This window comes from Hoplias malabaricus, chromosome 6, assembly GCF_029633855.1.
Source record: "Hoplias malabaricus isolate fHopMal1 chromosome 6, fHopMal1.hap1, whole genome shotgun sequence".
NCBI classification, from domain to species: domain Eukaryota; kingdom Metazoa; phylum Chordata; class Actinopteri; order Characiformes; family Erythrinidae; genus Hoplias; species Hoplias malabaricus.
Window position 1 is genome coordinate 1569869 of NC_089805.1, and position 26390 is coordinate 1596258.

At 38.8% G+C, this 26390-nt stretch overlaps 1 protein-coding gene across 4 annotated transcripts in view; it reads right to left on the reverse strand.

Annotated features, from left to right (window-relative positions):
* Positions 1 to 26032, reverse strand: part of LOC136699636 (RNA binding protein fox-1 homolog 2-like) — a 35924-nt gene extending 9892 nt beyond the window's left edge. For 2 of the 4 annotated variants that reach the window (XM_066674524.1, XM_066674522.1), the window contains exons 1-7: positions 25709 to 26032; positions 24309 to 24557; positions 15625 to 15795; positions 14437 to 14589; positions 13353 to 13406; positions 11600 to 11692; positions 2126 to 2213 (exon numbers count right to left, since the gene is read on the reverse strand). In XM_066674524.1, the coding sequence (XP_066530621.1) occupies positions 2126 to 2213; positions 11600 to 11692; positions 13353 to 13406; positions 14437 to 14589; positions 15625 to 15795; positions 24309 to 24530 (781 nt within the window). In that variant the 5' untranslated portion in view covers positions 24531 to 24557; positions 25709 to 26032. The remainder of the gene's footprint in view (positions 1 to 2125; positions 2214 to 11599; positions 11693 to 13352; positions 13407 to 14436; positions 14590 to 15624; positions 15796 to 24308; positions 24558 to 25708) is intronic. The other 2 variants (XM_066674523.1, XM_066674526.1) reach the window with 2 other exon arrangements.
* Positions 26033 to 26390: the final 358 nt, after the last annotated feature.

Consider the following 26390-nt stretch of genomic DNA (forward strand, 5'->3'; position numbering starts at 1 on the left):
AATTAAATGACCAGTGCGGGCAGCATAGTGCTGCAACTACTAATGTCGCTGTCACACAGTTCTAGGGTCCTGCGGTTGTGTGGGTTCAAGTACTGCTCTAAGTGAATGTCTGTGGAATGATCCCCCCAGGTGCTCCAGTTTCCTCCCATGGTCCAAAACCACATGTTGGTAGGTGGACTGACTACTCAGAAAGTGTCCACAAGGGTGAGTTGCCCTGCAAAGGACTGGCGCCCCCTCCAGGCTGTGTTCTTGGCTTGCCCCCAGCGATTACGGGTATGCTCTGAACATACCCTAACCCTGAACTGAACTTAAAGACAAGAAATGAATGAATAAAAAAATAACTGACCAGTGCCATTGTGGTGACCATGTCGATCCCCACTGCTGTTATCCAATGTAGGTATTCAATGTGTGCTGTTTAACTACTCCAGTGACGGGCATTCTGTGTAACATTGGCTCATTTAATAACTTACTTTAATTAAAGGACTGATTTTATTTTATAAAGTTGTTAAAGGTAAATTTAAGCCAATCGAACAGCATTTTCATCTTTAGGGTTCAAGCACTATTGATGCGTATTGTATTTGTTACGGTTTTTCTTATTATTCTTTTTACCCTGTAAAAGTCATTGTGTGGAAGAGACCGTAGGTCGTACAGACTCCTCACTTGGAGGGTAGATGTAGTTTGTGTGCATCTCGGAAAACAACAAAAATGACACTGATTGGCCTAATGGTGGCGCTATAGCGAAGTGAAATGCGTTTAGGTTTACATCTCCTACACCGTGAGGCGTAGAGACAAAAATCTTTTTTTCCCCTTATTCCTTGGGTTCTGACAAATAAAAAACAGATTACCCAAAATTTCATTTTTCCAAGGTTATTATCGCGCTAATTTACATAATTTGCAAAACCTACTTTTGCGAACTAGTCTGGGGATTTCTGTCCAATTCTCTTGAGCTTGGTGCCAAAAAAAATTTGCGGGTATACATTACATTTTGAAAGCAGACGACAAGAGAACACGTATGATTACAGACAGACCCATTAAAAACTACAGTCACAAGCTTATAGTGACAAGCTGACAAAGAAACAGAAGGCAATTTAATATCTTTAATGAAAATGTTACACAATCCACAATAAGTCCTGCATTATATAAAATTATAATAGAATCTTTCATTATCTCGTATTTAAAGAATGTAAAAGCACCACCTCAATGTTCAAAAATGATTATATTTCAAGAATATAAAATTCCTTGGCAGCACCTGCCACATTTCCACATGACTCGGCTCTACTCAGGTATTTTGCTTTTCTGTTCGGCAAATTTGGTACCTGCAACCTGGAACATGGTTCTTTTATGCTACGTGCTAGCTCATCGTTCCAAGGGAGCCAAGTAGGGACTAAAATAGTGCTGTCAATATTAACACCCGTGATTCATCTGGAAACTTTAATGTGTTCAAAAAATTAATTTGACCAAAGTTTGCCACGACTTTCTCCTATAATTCACTCATTTTACATAGTCTAGTGATGTATTAGCTGTTTGATTAGAAGATGTAAACACAGCGTCGCTCCTGCTGAGTTCAGTAGGTAGATCACATAATTTTTATGCTAACTCACACTCTTACAGTCTCAGTTTCTCTCTATCTCTTACACAAACACACTTAATCCACACATTTATCCCTTATAAATTTGTTGAAGCTGGAATATGGAGGAATTTTGTTGTTTGAGCTGTGAGCTGCACGCTGCAATTTTCTCAATTGAAGCTCGTATCTGAGTTTTGTTGTGTTTGATGCTAACATTACAAAAATTGAGAGGTTGTAATTCAAATATCACAAAAACTACTATGAAACATTATAATAAAGTTAACAGGACAGTTTCCCCCAACCCGTTTATCATGCACACCATTCTACACATTTATTTCCAGGAATGGAAATAGTAGAATTTTAACTTGCGATTATTCGCGATTAATCACATTTTTTTTGTGATTCACTTGATTACATTTTCGACAGAACCAGCTGCAAAATAAATGCAGAGGAACTCTCCAAAACAAATAGCCACTTGGAACCCAGGCTTTTCATTTTTTTTAGTTGCCACAATGTGAAAATGTCTGGTCATTGGTCTGGTGACTTGTGTGTGATTACCATAGGGCAGTGTGCTGAGAGCTTCTCCATTGGGGTAAGGAGTGACAATCTTCTTATTGGTCATCACTCTAGCCGTGGCATTATTGACCTAAACACAGAAACAAACACACCACCACCACCACCATCAACACTGCAATAAAGTGTACAACACACACCTACACATGTTCTGCGAAATCTCTGAACCACACACACACACACACACAACGAACTACATTTGCAATATATTAATATTTTAATATTTTAATATCGGATGTCAGAGTGTGCTTAAGCTAATGGTACATCCTCCACTCTCTGCATGTGTGTGTGTGTGTGTGTGTGTGTGTTTGTTTTAGATGGATGTTTATATTCAGTCTCAACTACCTGTACCACAAATTACCCCTGAAGATCACAAAATTCACACTGGATCAAAGATATGAACCTCATGTGTGGTACAAATAGTTAAGAGAGTTAGGCAATCACAAGGTTATACACAAAGCTGCACAGAAAAAGTTTATGGACACCTTGTCAGTCTACAAGAACATATTAAAGATGAGCCAACTCCCCTGCTGTTGCTTTTGTTAGTTTACTGCTCATTTATTTATTCTTCGTTCTTCTGCAATGTCTACTTATGTTTCCAAAGTATTGCTTTAAAATATATTTAAAAGCTGTATATGAATGTGACTTTTTTAAAGTGATATATAGCTACTACTGATGGTGTGAAGGGCCACCAGTAAAATTTATTAAATTTGACAATCTAGTGAATATTCTAGTGTGTGTATATTAATTATAATTTAAAACAATCAACTTCAAGACAATATCAAGAGTCTTTGTTGATGCTGATAAAACTGTGGAAGCTTGGCTTTTACATGAATTTCTAGCTTTTAAACTGACGGTTTTACCTTCTCACAAATATTTGTCCGTGTAATATTAGTTTACTAGAAACAAACCCAGTCAGTTTGTAATAGTTTGTGATATATTTTAAAAAACTAGATGTCCACATACTTTTGATGGGCAGTGGTAGAGATGAGAGGGATAGAGAATGCTATTTGTGTCTGTCTGTTTGTGTTTTTTGTGTTATATGATTATAAAGACCGATATAAGCAGCCCCAGTAAATTAAATATTACTGATGAATGCTGCTGGGGTTCCAAACTGACCAAAGCAGGGGGGAGAGGGGGTGCCAAAGTTTCCCAAACAAATGAATAATCTAAAAAAACAAAAAACAAATTACTCACAGCCAAACAAGGGCGCATCACAATCAGTGAGAGTAAAGGGACCAATGAACTAAAAATGAACCCAAAAAACAAAATAAAATAATCAAAAAACAAAACCAAACCAGCCAATCAGCAAGCGTTCAGGTGCAGCACTGAGACCAATCAAAACATCCGCAGCACTCTCATTCAAAACAAAGAGATGGAGGGATGCAGGTGATGGAGGAAAGAGCAGAGCCAGTCCACGATCAAAACAGGAAAACAGATCACAACAAATAAAGGGAGAGAGAGAGAGAGAGAGAAACTTTTCAACACCAAAAAAGAGAGAAAAAATAAAAATCAAACTGATACCAAGGTGCATCATTCATAAAGAAATCTGATTGAGTGTCCATTCTCCAATAGCTCTGACTTCATGTGGGAGAGAGAACCATAGCATGGGGAAGGAGAGAGGAGAGCAATTCCATACCCAAAAAAAAGAAATAAAGATACATGAAACACTGCCAGGCATTATTACTGTCACCAAAAACCACAACTAAACAAACAGTCAGTACAGAAGTAGTAAAACAGAAGGATAATCATCTGGAAATATAAAAAAAAAAAAAAGATCACCCCAAAAAGCGTTTAATGTTCTTCTTCGATCTCTGCACATATGCAATTAACAAACAATACAAAGCTCAATTTGTCAAAAAATAAAAAAAGATGCCTTCAGCTGCAGAGTTAAAACCAAAGCGCTGAGTCGGGTGAAGAATCTGATCATTTAAAGCACATTAAAGTAAGAAATTCCAGCTTCTCTTTAGAGACCCATTTCACACACACTACCTCCATGTGATGGTGTGGCAGCTCACATTTGACAAATGTGCTTTTTGCTAATTTTTTAAAAAATTATTCACACAATTTATATTTCACTTTAAACATCTACAAAACAATTCATACAAATTCATTTGACACATTATGATTCACAAAGTCTGCACAGTGTTATTTTTTTTTTCTCTCAATGCATTTTAATGGAAACAGTCTTGGCCTATTTTCTGTGGGGACCCATAGATATTAGCGCTTTTTGAGTAAGTGCAAACAAAACAGAGCATTTTCTGACAGCACCGCTGTGGGATTTCTAATAACATAAAAGCATTATACGGGTTTTGGTGCACATTCATATTTTGCCTCAATGTTAATTCAACACAAACATTTAAAGAATGTTTAAGAAGCAATGGCATAAAGCTGCCTCTACTCGTATAATGGATACCTCCCGTGCTTGGATCTCCAGCCTAACGTAGTGGAGGGGTTTGTGTGCCTGTGTGAACCTAGGAGCTACGTTGTTCCGGGTAAATTGGTCCTAGGTGATGGGGCAGACAAAGAGTGAGCGCAAAGTGGTAAAAAAGAAGAAAAACGAGGGATCACCGCACTCAAATTTGGCTCAATCCATAGAAAATTAAAACAACTACTTAATTCTACTTACACGAATTTAACATTTTATAAATTAGATCTAGAAACATATGTAGATATTGGACAACTGTTCACAGGTTTTTAAAGAAAAGAAGAACCAGAAATTTCTGAAATGTTCACATGCCTGAACTCATTAGGCGTTCTCTGAATAGATATGGGTGCTTTCATTTGATAAAATTCCATCTTAAACGGAAATCCACCATGCAGAGGTAGTGTGAGTGAAACATACCCCAGACTTTAATTCCGCAGTATACGTAAGTAAATATATGACCTTAAAGTCTGAGACTTTCACCCCCAAAATAAACAACACAACATTTATCAATAACATTCATTAAATTACAATTTTATTACACAGCGTATTATTGTGGTCCAGGTCTATAAGTAACTGGAAGCTAAAAGCTGGAGAACTGGATGCAGTTTAATTGATTAATATGTAATGAGTTTTAATTGGTGTTAATGATAAAAAAGTTGGTTTTTAGTAGCTTCTGCTATGTCCAGTGTTAAAGCAGATAAGTAATGGACATTACTTAATAAATCCTATTGTGTAGTTAATCACACTGATAAAGCACAAGGTAATTTTACAACACATCACACTGACCATTAACATTAACCTCTGTCCACTCTAATCCCTACAGCATGTGGAGTGGGTCAGTGATAGAGTTCAATTTAAGACAGTACATTTTATAAATAATAAACATAACATTTCCTAAGATTTGAATGTATTAATTAAAAGTCAGTCAGTGATGCCGAATGCACACACACTTACCGAAGCCACGGGAACAGCAAGTGGTTACTGTGGAGACTGACACACCACACAGAAGTCATTCAGGGAAACAGAAAAAAATATAAGCATCCAATAAATCCAGTGGAAAGAAAAAAATAAATAAATAAAAAAATACAGTCACCAAAACTCTGAAATAAAACTGAAAATAATTTCAGTGACATACAGAGAGAGAGAGAGAGTCAGAGAGAGAGAGAGAGAGTATCAGGCTAACAGGTAAATCCTCTCCAGCAGTACTTTTAATGATCCATCGGTGATTAACATTCAACAGCAATCTGAGCAATTCCTTTGCAGAATTATTTATGTAAAATATAGCACACCTTCTATGAATTTATTTGAGCTTTTGGTTCATTATTATACATTTTCCCCACATCATCTTAGTGTTCAGATATTAAGCAAGCCATAAAAATTGTAACCATGCATCTGTGAATGTTACGTTTTTGCCATTAATCAAACCTCAGAACAAAGAAAGGTTTTTGAAATGTCATGCATATAGCAACAATAGTTTAACGGGTTAAGACCTTTACAAATTCCTCTAAATGTTATAGGCAGAAAAAGTAAAAAAAAAAATGATATAGATATATATACAGTGTACAAAACCAGTGAAAGATGGATACAACACAAAATAAATAACACTAGGTCAAGCAGAGTTTAAAGCAAGGTTTAGAGAAACACAAACACAAAAAGGTACAGTTAATTATTTCCCCACAACCAGGGTATAGCACTATTATTTACCCTGTCCCCATATGTCTGTCTGCTCATTATTCTTTATAAGCGCGCGCACGCACACACACACACACACACCAGGAGGACTATCTAAAAATAAATAAATAAACAAACAAACAAACAAATAAATAAATAAAGACAAAAAAATTAAAAAATTAAATAAACATTTTTAAAAAATACAAAAAAGTTTAAAGGTTCGGGAAAAACATCCCATCCCATAATCCATTGCAAACCCAAATATAACACCATAAATTATTAAATTAAAAAAACAAATATTATGACCAAACCCAGCTCCGAATTCATAACTAGCCATACCCAAACCAAAACAAACTCATACTAGGGCTGGACGACACGGCCAAAAATGTATACAAAAATGCATTTTCTTATTTTTGTCTATACGATATAATTCCGATATCGATATAAGCAATAAAACGCCACAGAAAAACTGTCAAGAAAAAAACTACAAGAGACATGACATCATCAACCATAAACCTCTTGCCGTTGACAGAAGAAAAAGTTTTACCTAAATTTAAAAATGAGTGTAATGAACATCAGTCAGTGACAGAAGCAGTAAATATATTGAAATAGTGAAAATGTGTATACAGGGGGTCCTCGAATTACGACGTTGATCCATTCCTACGTCACATCGTAAACCGATTTTCGGTGTAAGTCGGAACATACGTATATACCAGAGGCGATTGCTCTAAGACTGCAAGGGAAGATCAGCTTCCCCTAAAATGTCAAAAAACAAGTGATCAAATATATACTGTTGTGTGCACATGTCATTGAATAAATATGCACTACAATGCGATTAACTTTTGTTCAGAATCAGCTTCTTATCACTGGTAAAGACGCGGCTTTCCTCTCAATCATTCCCGTAGCTTCACAGTGCTTTAAACAGAGTTCAATAGCGAAGCAGCGAAGGGCAGCGAAACGAGACGAGTCATTGGATAAATGCTGGATGCTCAGCGTCTCTGGTGGTCTATTGGGCATTGGGCTGGCCCGGACGCTCAGTTTCTGCATGATGATTGGATGATCTGTCTGAGGCTGAATCCCTTTTTGATTAACAGCGAAGTGAGCGAATCAGCGATCCTTTGGTGTAAAGATCCGTGGGAGCACAGGCGGACACACTTCACATGGGCCAAGGCCGTTTAAGCAGCCTAGCTCTGCTGGCCATTGAGAGGACACTAGTCAAGTCCCTGGAAAAGACGCCTTGTTGGTACGACAGGGTCACAGATCATTTTCTTAAAAAGGAACGGAGGGTAGAATTTACGTATAAATAAACCGACACATTTTATTATGTAGGCCGAAATTGAGCTTCCCCTCCTTGAAAGATGAAAGACCAGCATCCGCTACTGGTACATACTGTACGTAAATAACATACTGTAAGCACTTATCCTATCCTAACACCTATCCTCCTCGGTCCAGAGCCGCGTAACCGTGTATTCTTCCGCAGCGCACACCAAATACCAAGTTCGCGTTACAACGTTTACGATGCAAAACCACTTAAGTCGAAACAAGGCTTTATACAGTAAATGGGAGATGTGTCGTAACCAAGAAACATCATAACTCAGGACTTACGTAACTCGAGGACCTCCTGTATTATAATATATTATTTTTACTGAAATATTTTATATTGTGATATATATTGATTTTGAATTAATGCCCAGCCCTAATTCCCATAATGAAACCATCCATTCAAACTTAAAACCACATCTAAAAATCAAGCCCCTACTTGTAATTAACTGTGTCGATACTCAACAATAAATATCCCAAACTCATAATCTAGACCAATCTAAACCCATACACCTAAACCATAACCAACACCAAAGCCCAACCCAAAATAAACCATAAAGTTTAAGCTTAAACCTATACTCCAAATCCAAATTCATGCTCCATGCACCACAACAAACCCAGGTAAAATGTCACATTACACTTCAGGAGGAAAATAAACTTCATGCGGGTCAGTTCTCACAATTCAGAACATTTCTGTGAACAGAGACCACTGCATTCTTCATCAAATATTTTATACAGTTCTTTAAATTGGGAAGTAAGTAAAAACAGATGTACTGAGTTAATCAGAATCACCATATACGCAGAGCAAAATAACAGTTCATTGTTCTGTAACCGTACGTACTGAGGGACAGACAAAAGCAGCATTATACTGACTTGGATTTGTTGTTGGGGTAATAATAATAATCAGTTACACCGTTTAGCTCTCTTGTTAAATCTGAAACAGCCCCTTACTCTCCATGTAGTGCATATTGTAGGTCACAACTTCATAGTGCACTTAGGAAAAGGGAGAAATTTGAGATTTAGCCTCTGTCTTTCAAGCGCCCTGTGGCTGAACAAAAGCATGCACACAGCTTCTGCACCAAAGGGTCATCCAAAAGTCAAAAATACAGCGAAAGAAATGAATGTTATTGTTGTGTAAAGTTTGTTTACCATTTTAAAATATACCTAAAGACCTCCAAATACTAAACCAGTGAAATGAACCAGAAGTTAGTATGTTCAGTTATACACTGTGTGGACAAAAGTATTGGGGCAGCTACACCGCACGCCTACAGGAGCTTTTATGATATCCACTTCCAAATCTATAGGCATTAACATGGGGTTGGTCCCACATTTGCAGGAAAGGCTGGGAAGATTTTGGAATGCGTCTGTGACCATTTTTGCCCATTCATCAGGCCCAGGCTTGCCATTTCCGTTCATCCCAAAAGTGTTTAATGAGGTTTAATTCAGGGCTCTGTGCACGTCAGAAATGTTCTTCCATACTCAACAAAACCATGTCTTTATGGACTTTGCTTTAGGCACTGGGGCACTGGTTGGAACAGAAAAGGGCCTTCCCAAACTGTTCCCACAAATGGGGAAGCAAAAAATTGTGCAAAAATATCTTGGTATGCTGAAGCATTAAGATTTCCCTTCACACACACTCGCACATTCACTCACACCGACGGACACTTTTGAGTCATCAATCCACCTACCAGCGTGTGTTTTTGGACTGTGGGAGGAAACCAGAGCTCCCGGAGGAAACCCACGCAGACACAGGGAGAACACACCACACTCCTCACAGACAGTCACCCGGAGGAAACCCACGCAGACACAGAGAGAACACACCACACTCCTCACAGACAGTCACCCGGAGGAAACCCACGCAGACACAGAGAGAACATACCACACTCCTCAGACAGTCACCTGGAGGAAACCCACGCAGACACAGGGAGAACACACCACACTCCTCACAGACAGTCACCCGGAGGAAACCCACGCAGACACAGGGAGAACACACCACACTCCTCACAGTCAGTCACCCGGAGGAAACCCACGCAGACACAGGGAGAACACACCACACTCCTCACAGTCAGTCACCCGGAGGAAACCCACACAGACACAGGGAGAACACACCACACTCCTCACAGACAGTCACCCGGAGGAAACCCACGCAGACACAGAGAGAACACACCACACTCCTCACAGACACAGGGAGAACACACCACACTCCTCACAGACACAGGGAGAACACACCACACTCCTCACAGTCAGTCACCCGGAGGAAACCCACACAGACCCAGGGAGAACACACCACACTCCTCACAGACAGTCACCCGGAGGAAACCCACGCAGACACAGGGAGAACACACCACACTCCTCACAGACAGTCACCCGGAGCGGGAATCGAACCCACAACCTCCAGGTCCCTGGAGCTGTGTGGCTGCGACACTACCTGCTGATTCATTCATCTGGGGTGATTGGTCAACCCATAGAATGCATTTTCATCGCTCTGTAATTTCAGGTGCCATTTTGTGGCCGAGTTTCTGTGGCTCCTAAACTCCAATTTTTAATAATACCAATCACAGTTGATTGTGCAATATTAAGGAGGGATATTTTACTGACTTGTTGCAAAGGTGGCATCATATTGGTGTACGACACTTCAATTCAACCCTTTTGAAGGACCCATTCTTTGACAAGACATTGTAACGGCAGACTGCATAGATGTGGAATAAATGAAAACCTGAGCTCAATAATTAGGTGGTGGGCCTCAATACTTTTTCCATATAGTGTACTATTACATAACTTGTGTTTCTAGGACCCTGATTCATCAAAAACAGACAATAACTAGGCTTGTTTAACTGGAAGGTAGTGCAGAATGTAAAACACTGAATGAAACCACTATGATAAAATGTACTAAATACTATGTACTAATGTTAATAATAAATGTTTTAATGTGGTGGAAATATCTAAGAGTCATACGTTGTTTTTGAGATATAACCTACTCTTACTGGTAACCAATAAACTCATTGAATATGTATTTTTAAAAAATAAATACATTAAAGAAAATAAATAAATAAAACATCAAAGTAGAAGAAATGAATGATAATCATGCACCAGTTTACCACAGAACAGAAATCACATCTCTACCGCACACACACACACACACAGATCAGGGACTGGTCTCTACTTCATGCTTTATTGCTGCTTGCTAATTGGCTTTACTTACCAAACTTAAACAGATGTTCGAGTAAGATACTCATGCATATCTGAGCACTCATCATCATACCAACTCACACAAGAAAAGCCCATGCCAAACACATTCATACACCAGCATACGATGGCAGAAAGGAACCCTCCATGCTTTAGATCAAAGTTTCATACTGCATGAAGAGAGCCATACCAACTCAACAAAGCACCAGGAAAGGCTCTAATTTCCCAGCATGCACTGTGCTCAAATCTCCCAGCATGCACTGTGCTCCAAACTTTCAACATGCTCCATGTGTACTGTCTGGCCAAAAACAGTGAAACCCAAATATTACTAAAGATTTTTAAGTTCCGTAAGAAAATTCAACACGGCTAACTTCAAGTACTTTGTAACAGGCTGAAAAATTTAAAACGACACCTATGCTTTGACTGGTCCCAAGCGTTGACAGGTGCAGTAACACCTTTAAAAGGCAGTGGTGAGTACTGTTTGCTTGCGAGCTGATGAGGTTAACTATATCACGCTTCAGTTTTATAATCACCAAGCACTAATGCACAGTCACTAAGTGCAGCAGGCTGTGAACCAGAACATCAAGTAAGGCTTTTTATAACAAATAAATTAATCATATACTGATTTAAATTCAAAACTCTAAGTACAGTTTACACATTTTCTCTGTGTGTGATAGTGTGTTAGTGTGCAACACTTTAAGTAGCAGTTGGTTTGCTCCTGGAGCAACAAGAGGTTCACAAATGTTGGTATTACACAAGTGACCTGAAGAGTTCCTGAATTTGTTTTTCTCATCACTGTGTATGAGTGTGTGTGTGCGTATATATCAACACTGAAAAACACTAAGAATGACTACCTCAATCTTCCTCCCCTCCACCAGTGTCCCATGGAGGCGCTCACGAGCTTTCTCTGCATCCGCACTTGCCTCAAATGTCACAAACCCAAAACCCTGTTGAAATATAACATTAACAACAGAGTTCAAAATTAAAGAAAAAAAAAACATTACTTTTTGATTTATACCGTTTATCGCCTTGTAGTTGATCAACCACAAGTTTTCCTTTTGTTTGGCATTGGAAGCACACGGCTACTGCGGCTAAAAAGTAAAGCTTATATCAACCAATCAGCATGGCACAAACTGTCAGTCTAAATTAACACACAGTAGACAGTAAGCTGTGCTTAGAAATTCAAACACATAAAATACATCATTAGAGAATAAGAAAAAGTGATTATTGTAAATCCCCATGTCCCCATTTTTCCCTGCTGTCCCAGGGGACCGAGATGTGCACCTATTATTGTGAAAAATGTGCTTTGAATTGTTGGTTATACAGGGTCAAAAATCACAGGCTAAAATGAAAGTGTCAAAACTAATAAATACAGTGGAATTTGAGTTCCTAACTTGTGTTTATTGATAGTCAGAAAACATGTTATTTCTTACTAATTGAAGGAATAAGGTTTAAAAGACCGTTGGGAAACTCTAATAGGCGTCTTGCCTGTGACGTAGATGGTGGACAACAACTCTAGAAGCTGCACTTAATTTAATGCAAAATGAGGAAAAGGTGTGTTGTTTTTGGCTGCAATCATTCAATGTACAGTGGGACATCTGTGAACAAATGGCCCAAAGATCCCAAAATATCCAGAAAATGGACTAAATTTGTCCACTTTAAACAGGCACTTTGGAAAGGACCATCCGCTCACTCCGTTATCTGTAGCTCATTTCACTGCCACTTTTCCAACAATATGGGCATGTAAGGACACCAACGAAAGGTGTTGAAGAGCCTCTGTAACATGGAGGTAAACAGGGTAAGGACACTCACTTCGCCTGTTTTAGTTGGTGTTAGTTAACGTTAGCTTGACTCGCTAAACTCGGTGGCTCAGATTATACTCGGCTACGTAGCTGCATTACGGAGGTTTATAGTGTCGGATGAATTCGAGTTCGACTTCGATCACATTTACAAGAATAACGGTACCTCTACATTTGAGTTTAGCTTATTGCTAGGCTATTGTCATGAATAATGTTGGTTATTTAGCTAGATACTGTCATAACAGTCAGTCATAACGGTGTTTTACCGCGGCGTTGTTCAGCTGTTGTCCACCAGTGACGTCACGGTCGCGTTCGAGAATTTCCGTAGCGAGCTCGGGTTTTTCCGTCAATTCAATAAAATTGTCAGTTTTAAAGCAAATTAAGCTGCAGTTTTCATTTTAATTCATACTTATATCTGTCAGTAACTACAATAATGTGGAATATTCATGGAGGTCCATTAAGTGGTGCTTAGCCTTTAAGAACTTGATGTTTAATAAAGTCATTGTGTCTAACTAATGTGGTTCAGGTTTCTATTGCTTTCTATCTACATTCAACTCAGAAATCCAGTGTAAAACTAAAGAACAGAAGTACAGTGAAGTCACATGTTTTGGCTGATATTGAATCCAGTGCTATAAAATGTAATTATATTATTCGTTTTAGAATGCAGATAAAATACATAATACATCCTATGCTGCTGTGGTGACCACACAGTGGCACATTTTCCAAAACAGCTAAAGCAGGATAGAGTTTAGAAGCAAAAAATATTTGAACTTGTCTGATGTTAAGAGTCCTGCAGCAATCAACACACCTTGGAGCCCCTCTCATTGAAGATAATCTCCACATCAAGAATCTTCCCAAATTGCTGTAAAAGAAAATGACGCAGGATTCAGTGTTCAATATGTAATTCATACCAACGTTTTTCTGCTTTTGTTCTTTATTTTACTTTAACTTTACTTTAGCTGCACAAGTGCGCATTCGTTGTAAAATAAGAAAGGGAAAAACAATAGGGTCCTATGCACTGCATGCTCAAACCCTAACTACCCTGTTTGGGGGCGGTTTGCTGGTTAGTTTGATGCACTCATGCACTCAGTTTCACTATTTTAACGTGCCCTGACCACAAGAGGGCAGCCTGACCTTTTAAACCCTATACAGTCATAATTCTAAAAAGTAAAATGTATAATATTTACTGAAAATTAAATCACATATCTATATGCAATTACATCACTAGATATATTATTACATTTATCTCCACATTCAACATATAACTTACATAAACATAGACTTCAAAGAAAATATCTAATTCTACTTTGTGTTTTTATTTTCTTCTAAATTCGTAAATCTCTTTTAAAAATATATTCGCCATTATGGATTACAAGGGCTTTTCCTAATTTTCCACTGCTCTTTTAGGGTTATGATTAACAATTTCAGTCTTAAAACTTATTCCTGATATATTCAGGTAATATCTGAAATACCTTCATTATTTAAAATTTATCTGGGATCTGTGTGACATTTTATACTTGTTTTCCACAAGATAACACAGTCCCTTGGTTCTAAATGAACTGTCTTCATTTAGAATCAAGCAGCACAAGAGCTCTTTAAGAAAAAAGCCTGGTTCAGAATAATCCTTTTGAGTGTCTATTCCTTTAAAATGATAAGTAGCTACAGCTAACTCCAACCCTGAGTGCGCAGTAGCGAGAAGTGTGTGCGCAGACTCTCATTTTTTATCATTTTACACCAGTTTTATTTCTTTTTCTATGTAGTTTTTAAACTCTACAGACCCAGCCCTATACACTACACACAACAGCCAACGGAAAAAGTATGAATATAAAATATATTTATAAATAAAGCTTTCATAATTATTTAATCATTCAAAAATTCAAGTTTAGCCCTACCCCAAACATCTGCCGTAAATCAGGGTCCCGGAAGCGGAAGGGAATATTAGACACATGAAGTCGCTTTGGTGTCTGTTTTGACTCCCCTTCTGTCCCTGTGACACTCCCACTGCACTGAGCTCCACTGTCTACTGGAGACAAGCCCTCCGCCTGCTACAGAGACAAAGCCAGGACACATACAGGACACAAGTGAGAAAGGTTTAAACAACTGGTGATATATGTAACATTTTAATCATTCATATAGCAGCAAACAACTAATTTTTATCTTTGTAAAATATAGTGGAGTGAAGGCATCCAGGGCAAAGATTGAAATCACACAGCTTCTGTATTTGTTGTTCTCTGCTGTTTGTTTTCAAAGCCAGTGCAAGCACTGGCCCTCCCCATGTTTAGCTTTGCCCCCCCCCAGAAAGAGACAAGGCACTGACTGTCCCCACAGCATTGTGCATGAAGTTCAGTTGAAACCAACCATCCAAATTTTCCTCCACCAAAAAAACAACAAATTAAAATAAATTCTGAATTGGCATTTCTTCTCCTCAATGCATAGTCAATGGGCTCTGCTTGACTCTGCACTCTTTTCCAGCTAACTGCCTGATATATTGCTGTTTTCTACCAAACAGTGCAACTGGAGGAGCCTGCTTATGGAAATGCTCTATAAAAATATAATGTATTATTATTTTTATAATTATATTTCATATTTAAATAAGAATTTTCACTAATGGTTGTTGCACATTCACTTTTGCACATTTTGCGTTTGCACTTTACAGTTAATCTCTGCCATCACAGATTATTATATTTAACTTATGTTATGTATTTATTTTACACTACTTTTTTCACTAGTTTTAGGCACCCAAGAAAATGAGATTAAAAAGCTATTCATCTGGGCAGAAAATACTCGGTCAGTCAAAAATTAAAGATAAATAAAAATTATTTAAATATTTGATGTCCCAGAGTTGTCTTCCAAAGACAATGGAAACTTTAATGAAGGCAAAGCGTTATATTTCCTTGTTGAGGCTTCAGTAGAATTTTTAGTTCCATATAGAAAATGCACAATGGCCTCTCTGTGCAAGAGGTAATTAGGTTAAAAATAGCTTTAATTCATGTTTATCATATATTATATCCTATATAAATATGTGCTAGTGTTTGAGGCGTGTTTTTACAGAAACACACAAATACAGTATATTTCCTTACAGCTGTGTTGGTGGCAGGTGTGCAGCCATTGGCTGCTGATTTTGGCTCCACTCCTGATGATGCTCCAAACTCCACTCCTGATAGTGCTACAATACTCACTCCATTCTGGGAGGGGGTCAGGGCAAACGAGGAGGGTGGAACTACATTTCCATCCTGTATAACTGAAGAATCCTGGAAAACAGTGAAGAGGGTTAGTTTCAGAATCTTCATAAAATATTAACACTTCCATACATAATTGAGCTTTTGGCAACATGATATAAGCCCTCAAACACAAGGCTGTACATCTGAAGGCACCATTTAGCATGTACAATAGAGCACACACACACACACACACTCACATAAAACTGCACAAAAGCCAGATTTTTCATCAGGATCTGGGGACGTTATTGACTGCGGTCCAGGGGTGACTAACCCATAGCACTTTTCTTGTACAAAGCACTCAATCTTCTATTCATAATGAAATACATAGCTGTTGGGTCAAGACTCAGACTATGGTCAGGGTTATTCCATCAGTGCTCATTTTCTCTCTAATGTTTCTCAGCAGGACAGCCCAAGAAACACACCATGAAATCACTTCCCACGCACCAAAAAAAGAAGCCTCCGCAGTATCTGCCGCTGTGTCTCGGAATTCAAAAGCAGTCTCTTCACACACCTAAAGAACAAGCCATCACTCTTCCCCAGAATCCTATGTCTTTTTCTTTCTCACAGTCCTCCAACACGGGGCAGATATCGCTCTGAAATATTTTCAGAGTTGGGTTTCAAAGCCATTTTCCCACTGAACAGCGCCTCTGTCCAAAGCAAGAGCAGCGGAATAAAGTCAAAGTAAACAGAGATAACGGAGCTGACTTCCAAAGATTTGACTCGTCAAGCATCTGGAATTGAACCTCGGAGTCAAATCAGTCTCCGTTTACAAATGTAATGTGCTGTAGTAGTTGTGTAGACGTACATTTGTGTAAATACATAGATTTTGGCTCCTGGTAGTAACGTGATTTTTTGTTTTTTTTGGGACACACCCAGCTAGACAGAGAAACAGAAAGATAGGTGGAGAGAAAGAGAGAGAGAGAGAGAAAAAAAAAAAGATAGATGTGCTTTATAGAGTTATATATAAAACCCTAGAGAGAGAAAGAGAGAGAGAGAGAGATAGAGAGAAAGAGAGAGAGAGAGAGAGAGAGAGCGAGAGAGAGAAAGATAGATGTGCTTTATAGAGTTATATATAAACCCTAGAGAGAGAGAGAGAGAGAGAGAGAGAGAGAGAGAGAGAGAGAGAGAGAGAGAGAGAGAGGGAGTTACTGTGATTTGTTTGTGGAGTTTTGTAGAGGGGCTGTGATTTACAGAGTCACTGTGATCATCAGGCTGTGGAAGTCTGTTTTGCAACTCAGAGGAATGATGAGAACATGTGGCTGCTGCCTGAGTAGACTGCAATTCAGCAGCAAGAAAACACCCAAACACACACGCAGAGTAGGAGGAGGAGACTGGACAAGGACAAAACCCACCAGCAATCACTCTCTCTCTCCATCTCTCCCTTTAACCCCCTATGTCCCACTCTACTCTTTCATCTATCTCTCTAACAACCTCCACTTTTACACCTTCACTCTTTCACCCCAGTTCTGTCTTTCCCTACTCATTCACCCTTACTTTATTTCTCTCCCCTCCACTGCCTCGTCACTCCATCCCCCTCCATCTAACAGTCTGTTCTTTGTCTTCTCTACACATCCTGTTTCATCTGGAACTGATTTTTCCCCTTGCCCCTCGTGCCTCATGCCCCCAGGGGACCATCCCCTTCCATACACTCACACTCAATAAAAATACACATGGGCACACACACACACACACACACACACACACACACACACACACACACACACACACACACACACACACACACACACACACACACACACACAGTTAAATTTATAGCATATTAACTACACATATGTGGAGAAGCAGAACACAAAGCACATTAGATCACACAGAAACAATCAAAACATATCAGACCACCTTTCTCTCACACACTGTCTCTCTCTGACACACACTCAACCACTGAATGCTGAAAGTTAAACAGTGTGTGTTTTCAGTCTGAAATTACTGAGGGAAGATTTTGAGAAAGGAACACTGAACTAAGAGGGAAACTTCTAGAAAAATAGATGGTGGTAACAGGGAAAGAAAAGTGGGGGAGGAGAAAAGAAGAGAAAGAGTTCAACATCTGGAATCAATCACCTCACAGCACGGAACAAACGAGAGAGGCAGGGGGAGGGATGGATGATGTGGAGAGAGAGAGAGAGAGAGAGAGAGAGAGAGAGAGAGAGAAGGGAAAAAAAGAAAAGAAAAACAGACAAAATAAAGTTTCCAGAAAAAAAAAAAAAAGAGTAATAATGGGGAATAAGGAGTTTAGGCATGAGTCATAGTAGAGGAATGTGACTTATATTTCTTTAAGGGGGGCTGGGGGGATACCCGACACCACACACACACACAAACACACACACACACACAGGGCGTTGTCTGTTTTTTCCTCCAACCCAAAACCTTCTATTTCAGGAAAAGCAAAGTAAAGGTTTCGTGGGCAAAATAAGGCATCAACCAAAAGACCAAATAAAACTGTGCGTGTTGTGCTGTGTGCACATGTGGGGGGGGTGTAGGGGGTGTGAAGGCAGACGTTGTAACAGGAGGTCAGCAGATGGTGTGGGAGGGGTGTATGACAGGAGAGAGTTCAGTTTTCAGTATGTGGCCAACATCTGTTCACACACACACACACACACACACTTCAGCATGAACTTGGTGTGTGTCCGGTGTCTTCAACTGCTATTATCCAAATGTGTTCGGTAGGTATAATGTATTTTACCTGCGTTCTGTGTGCGTTAAAACCAGAGGTTTGCAAAAAATAAAAATAAATAACAAAATTACACTCATACTCCCATCAAATTCAAGGCTGTCTTGGTAAACAATTAACGCTAGCTCACTATTTAGCATGGTGCTAACTGCCTTCCTAATTTCATAGTCTCAGACATTGGTTTATTCAGTTCCTGGCACACTTTAAAACACAAAATACAAACACAATGGTTTGCCATTTTGCTGCTAATGTTTTTTCACAATGTGGCAAACTTCTGTTTACAGTAATGTATTTAGTGGCAGCTAAATGAAACAAACAGGCTACAACTATTTTATTCACCACCTTTGGTTGATATTATATTAATGTTCTTGATTATTGTGAATTTAAATGAGCTTTTTAAATGTCACTGGGCCTCATTCACAAAACCTTCAAAGCAAAGATTAATGAACGCTGCGTAAACACCACACTTTTTAGTAGAACGTGTGTATGTTTGTGAAATATACAAAGATTCGCAAACTGGGAGGGGGTGTAGGTTTCTTTGCAAATAACATGCCATTACCATAATCCCCATCCACAAATTTCAAATGACCGCCTCATACGGATACATTCGGACTGAGGAACCGCAGCAAAAAGCCTTCAGAATCTCTACAATAAGCAAAAGAAAACAAATGTTTGGAGCGGAAATCAGTTTTATTGAAGCGCATTTAAATCTGCACTTTTCAGTTTCATTCGTTTTTTTTTATATATGGGAGGCAATACTGTACAAAATTGTTTTACACACCTAAGAAAATGAGATTTAAGAAGCTAATATCTGAGCAGTAAGAGATTATAACCAACAGCATTACTGCAGAAATATGGATATTCTGTTAACTATGTTAATGTATTAGTTTATCTTTTAAACTCTCTCCTTGTGGCGGTGCAGTTTTACTTGAGGTTATCATACTTCACTGCGCTAAATAAAGTGTGCTGTTGATTTCACTAATTCATATGATCAAGTAAATAATCTGTTAAAACACAGTTTTAGAAAATAACATACTATTTTGTATATAATTGTATACAAGCACCAATATTATTTAGATAATGATCATTTTAGAAGCCTAAGACATTTGCACATTTACTGAAGTTAACCCTGCACCATTCCGCTAAAGATGTGGGAAGCTGCACGGAAGGTAAAGGAGTTTCTTCTTGATACGAGTTCAATCTATACGTTTGGCCCATTTGACACTCTCGGTGGTCTCTTAAAGGGTTAAATGTCTGTGGATTTGTTTAAGGTGTGTTCGTTTTGTGTGAAGCAAGTTATAAAACATTCGTGGTGCACAACCACACACGGCACCAGGACTTGGAATAAACGCACGAGACGATGCTGCAATGTATCTTTTGGCTCAAACGCCCTCGCGCCAGTTACTGTGCATCAGGTATAACACAGCTTTAAAAATTAATTATTTTAACGCTCCAGTGTCCAAGGAGCCAAACATGGGCAGCTACTGCGCAGGTTGGGGAACAGTACGGGCTTCTACAATATTGCACAAAAAAAATACAAAAAAAAAATGGATCTTGACAGTGAACTGATCAGAGAGACATCACTCAGCTAATAATCCATAAACCTGTCCTAGACAGTTCTCTGTGCCGAGCTGTCTGTTAAATCCAGCAACAGCGCAACTTCAGCGCAACACAGACTTTAAAACTTTTTATATTGCAATGATCCAAGAAACTGTCTGACTTCACGAGAAACCAAATAATTCAGCAACAAACTGCTTTTTAGCTACAGGAAGTTGCTCTGAGTAACAGGCCGTCGTGTGAAGTATCGTTTGATTATTAATTTATAAAAATATCTGAGTTTAAACAATTAATCAAATTCGAGAAAGATGACGAGGAAAGACATTACAGAAAAAAATGTGAGGTGAAGCAAGCTAAGGTTTTATATTTCTATATTAAGTATGCTTAAATTTCTCTCTTAAAGGCAATGTCTATAAATGTAGACAAACACCGTTCTCTCTGGTTTGTATACGTTCGGTTGTCTGATCTTTTAAGGTGGAACTGTATGTCTGAGAGTGAAAAAAATGACTGCTGTATGTGGCTTAAGTTAAACATGTCTGTATGTTTTATTTATTGTTTGAATTATCACAGAAACTCATTTTCTACTTGAGTTGTTAAGTTTTGTAGCACTTTGGGTCTGCGTTTACTTTCATGCAGTTTACGCTCTGCCAAATTTAGAGTCAGTTCCATCTACAGCAAAAATAATTCAATATTACCCCAGCTATGGAACAGGAACAGAGCAATATCCTCATCTGTTTTTTTAAAATTTCCAGATGCTGTTTCTCTTGCGTGGGCGAAAGAAAAGAGAGAGAAAGAAAAAAGAGAGAGAGAGAAAGCCTAGCATACCAGACCAAGACTTTACCCATTTACAGACACTGTAGCTTCGTGAACACATTAGACTGCTCTCAAACACCCTCAGAATTTTACAAAAGAGGTTTTTGGCTTGAATGTCACTTTTTTTTTTTTTGTATTGCAGATTTTGCATTTTTTTCTCAGCATGTTTTTATCATTCTAATTAAGAGTAATATTATATATATATTAATATATAATATGGCATTCAAATGCCTGTATTCCCAGATGTATGAGGAACTGAACCGGTGCTCAGGGTGATGTCAGCCGTTGCAGTGGATCAGTTTCTTTTTCACATGACTTTGTTGCTTGAGGTTATTGTGCTAATAAAGCTAAGCATTTTCATAACAATGACATCAGGAATGTTCATGAGACTACTACAGTTTTCAGGAAACTCAGCTGTCCAAAGCAATACTCATTAAGACCATTCCAAGATTTACAATACTGCCTAAAAATGGAAATATTGCTGCATAATCCCACCATTTTATCACCACCCCAGCAACCACTTCTTGTGAACCAAGTTTGTCCTCTGTGATGCTGATTAAAATCAAAGTTCCCGGGCTTATAACACAGAGTAACACAGGATTTTAGTAAATGGCCGCTCTAACAGTGCACCTTGCCCTAGAGGCAGGCTGAGAATATCACAACTCAGAAAGAATGCCCCTTAGAAAAGATAACCCCTGTCTGAGGGTTGTGTCATAACTCTGTGCCAAACTAAGGACTGTGTCTGCATTTTGGGCACCCGTTCGAAAACGCTGTCCGAGGTGGAGATTTTTTGAAAAACGCCGGTCACAGTTCTCATGTGGACGAAAGAAAACTGCATGTGCGCAAAAGCATGCCTCTCTCTGGCTGCCATGCAAATACCTCCTCACTCCCTGTATAGTGAAGTATGTACGTCATTAAAATACAGTACAATACACAGGCAGCTAGCAGTATACACACATAAATAACGCTTTATTAGAAATACATAATGCACTATTAAGAACTAGCTTCACTCATTTAACGACTTGTGCACTACATAGGGAGTATAGAGTGATTTAGAATCAACTCTGTGTTTCTCTCACACTTAATGGATGCCTCTCTTTAAGACCTTGTGCTATACACTGCACTATAACATGGTAGTAGTTGTTTGTTTACTAATAATATCATAATTATTATATGACTGTTATCTAGAAAATTAATCACCCAAAATAAGCACTCTATCTGAGAATGAATGACTCGTCTGTGTGGTAGTGTTAGCATTCATTCAGTACCATGTAAATTAGCGGATTATAGCCTAATAATCTCAGTACAGAAGTAAATTGGGACATTTTATGTAACAAATATTTCGCTTGTGGATTTCATCTGGAGTCAGAGAAGACTTTACCCAACTTTCAAACCCATGCCAGCATTCCAAATGGAGTTCTGCCTCCCGTTCAGTCTTCCCTCTCAGCAGGTCCTTTCCTTTTTTTTGCTCTAAGATCAAAAAGCAATGCTCATATATCATCTTAGTGTTTACGTGACTGCTCGGAGTATATCAACAGCACTGGAGATCATCAGACCACACAAGCCCTTCAGGGAAGACCCTGATCCACAGGGTTTTTTTTAATATGCAGGTGCCTGTTAATATATTTTAGGGGTGTTGTTACACTTATACAGCATATTTATGGAAAATATTGTCCAGTCAGACCAACCACATTCCCCTGAGTAGTGTATATTCCACCGCACAGAATCCCTCGCTGACTCCCTCTCTCTCCTTTGTCTGACTACTCCTCCAGCTCTGACCTCTGCGATCGATTGCTGTGATTGAACTCCGCTTTCTCAGCAATGTGCGACCACAAAGCTTAACCACACACAGACACCTTCATCACTTCTGCCTCTCAAAAGGTACTGACCCAGACGGTATATAATTTGACAGGTCAGAACACGAGCAGGTTTAACTTTAACTTTTCTGTCTGTATAAGAATCAAACAATCCAAATACAGAAACGATGGCGCCAGCCACACATTCAATCTATGTATGGTTTCCCATTGTGTATTTTTCTTTTTGAAAATTTGGCACATGGTGCAATCACGCTCTATTCAAAGAGTCCTGCGACAGAATAAAACAGAAAATGGAAAAGTGGTTTTGAGCGTAGCAACGGCCCATCGCCCAAAAAAGAAAAAAAAAGCAGGCAAACAAGATATAAACAAGGCTCAAAGATTGATTTCACCATTTTCTATTTTGTCTCTGGTGCAGAACAATATGAAGACATCTGTTTTCCACATTTTCAAAATACAAAATGAATATATCAAACCGATATAAGCTTTACACGATCCTAAAAGAATCTAAAAGGCACACTTTCACATCACAAACATGGCACTATTTTGTAGATTTTCCAACTTTTCAAAAACTAAAGCTCCTTTAATGATGAGTGTCACACAGACCACAAACACACACTGAGAGTTGTGACGATATAAAAACTGTTCCCTGGGTCTGAAGCGTTAATACTGCTCACATACCAAGATTATAAAATAAGTGTAGAAAAAAAGGTTAATGAGTTTGTGTTGTGTATAACTGCAATTCAAAATTCAAACATTCTCCCACTTTTTTTGCCATTTAATGATGACTGTTGTGTAGTATTAAAATATTAAAATATGGCAATTGCCATTTTATTACGTACATTACCTCGAACATCAAACTCTACATCTTTATATCAGAAGTAGTTTTGGATACAATACTATCCCCAAGAACAGAACAAATCGATGGACATGCTTTTGCAGCTCTTTTTTTTGAAGGAACTCATAACAAATATAAATTCCTTTCAGTTGCCATTTTTTTTCCTTTTTACATTTTTAGTACCACACAAGTTACTATAAAAATGACAAAACAGCTGGAGAATTTTTACATTTTAAATTACAATTGTATGCTGGACACATACAAAAAAAATAAGATTGGTATCAATGTGAATTAGGGTTCTTAACTGTCCTTGCGCAAGATTCCTAACGCCTAATGCAACCGTGTGACTATAGTAACACCGTGAATCATTTTAGATAAGAGCGTGTGCAATACATTTTAAATTAAAACCTTTTCTGGCCAGGGTTTTACGTAAAGGATGCCACTAAAACATTTACTACGAGTTGTGAATATGTTCAGATGAATAACACTAAAACAGCTGCACGAACATCACAATAAAAATGAGATTGTAATGTGACCATAAAGAGGAAGCAGCTGATAACAGTAATTCAGTGATTATAATTTTAAATATCAAAGTGTATTTTTTTTTAAACCATCACATATCAAGATGCTAATTAATGCTGACTTCTGTTACACATTTAGTGGTGTTAACCTGTTTGACTGAGCTTTTTTCCTTGGAGTTGCACTCTGTGTTTGCGTATGCTGATAGTGAATAAGACTCTGATTGAGCTTAAAAGTCTATTTTAAAGTGCACTTGAAATAACACACACACTCATCGTTTTCACATCCCCACAGACGCCACACCCTCTCTTCTTACCTGTCCGAGTTCTCCGGCTCCATCCATCCGTGGCCGTTTACACTCTGCTGCGGTGGCTGGAGTGTGTGTGAGAGAGAGTGCATGAGTGTCAGGCTCTGGGTCACCTCTCTTCAGTCCCCGTAACGCACTGGCTGGGTTGTTTGTGTGTCCAGCAGCCGAAGGGTCCGTGTCCATCATCCCCCGGCTGACCGGCAGCATCACTGCGGCTACGTCCGTCGACATTAACAGCAAAGGACAAGACAGACCTGTCTGTTTGAGACATATGTTAAAACTTTAATGATCCTGGAAGCGACAGAAGAAACATATACCACACAGTCTCAAATAAACACATATCCTGACTCAAGGAAGTATAAAAGTGTATATAAAAAGAGCACACCTTTTTGATTACCTCAACTTTAACAACATTTACTAATATTATGCCTAACCCTGAATGATTTTAAGTCTTGATGTGTCTGTGATTATTTTAAAACCAGATTAGGGTCCATTTTATAATGAACCGGTCTAATTTATCTAATCCAGAGTTTGTTTTACCCCTAATCTTAATTTTTTCTTGGGGTTTTTCCAGTCAATTTTAAACACCTAGGTTTATTATAATACTTTAATGCTAAGTCTGTTATAAATCCTTTAACCCTGTGTTTATTTAACTTTTTGCACTGGGTCCACTTTAACTCGAGTCTATATTTGTCTATCAGCCCACAACCGAATCTATTTAACCATAAGAGGGTTTATTTTGGTCATAATAATGACATTAGCGGCCTGATATTCTGACCCCGTGTGCCCTCTAACGTTACAGCCTCACTACAAAACACCAGTCTGATTCCCTCACAGACCTCTTACACTGGGCATGTGTCTCATCAAAATGTGTCCCCCCTCCCCCTCCCCTCCTTAATATCTGCCCCCCCTCCCGCCCTCAACTCACCGGCCACAATTCAGGGCATAAAACGATAAGTAAAAAAAAAAAAAAAAAAACAAAGCAGCCTAACGGATATTACAGGAGTCCAAGCCTATGGAGTTAATGAGAGATTAGAGGCCTAAGCCTAATTACAGCTGGGCTTTAATGTCTTTAAATTAGGAACTAAAAAAAATAAAACGACGCCGTGGACAAAGCAGAAAAAGGCTGAAGGGCGATAAGAAATAAACCTATGAAAACATTCAGAGGAGCCAGGCGTTCAGAGTAACAAAATGTGACGGTTTTATCACTGTATATCCCATATGATAAAGGCCCTGTCCTAATATCCTTCTCTGCCCCTGTCTCTCTCTCTCTCTGTGGATCTTATTTCTCTGCAGTAAAAGCCTGCAATGCTAATGAGGCTCCTGTTATTCTTTCTCCCTCTCACCGGGATTCTGCTCAAAATATATACGTTTTAAAACAACCGCTGGAAAAAAGAAACAGCACATACCTGCGTTAGCCTCTCTCTGCGATAAGGCAGTGAAATCCCATGCTCTAATCCCGTAGTGTAATTGTGTTTAAATCGTAGAATAAAGCCAGTCCGCTTGGCTCTGGCTAATTAGCTCCATTCCCCGCTGCTGCAGCTGCTGTTGTTGTTGTACACTGCGCGGGATTGTCTCACTGTTCACTCGGTAACATACGTTCTGTGATTCCAACGCTCTAAGTCTTATTAAAATGAGGGTTTTTTTTACGTTTTACTTCTTGATCTTCTGCTCTCTGGCTTTCTGCAGTGAACTGAGCCGCACGCACTCTTTCTCTTTCTCTCACATTCACTCCTCCTCCCTCACCATGACCCTCCTCCTGTTCTTCTCCTCCACTCTTCCCCTCCCCTCCTCCAGTCTCTCTCTCTCTCTCTCTCAATTTCTCACACTCACGCACACCTTTTCTTTCTCTTTCCCATAGCCTTTGTCCATCTCACCCCCTTTCTCCTTCTTTTCCGCTGTTTATCACTGGTTCTTAGGTTTTATATCGTTTCTCTCCTCTCCTCTCCATCCCTTTCTTTCTCAGTTCTCCTGCTGGGTTCTAGTGTCTACGACTAGGCCTGAGAAGCTGGGTTGACTTCTGAAACTGTATCTTTACTGTCTTTGTCATTGCGTGTGTGTTGAACGTAAGGTTTTACTCACATTGTGAGA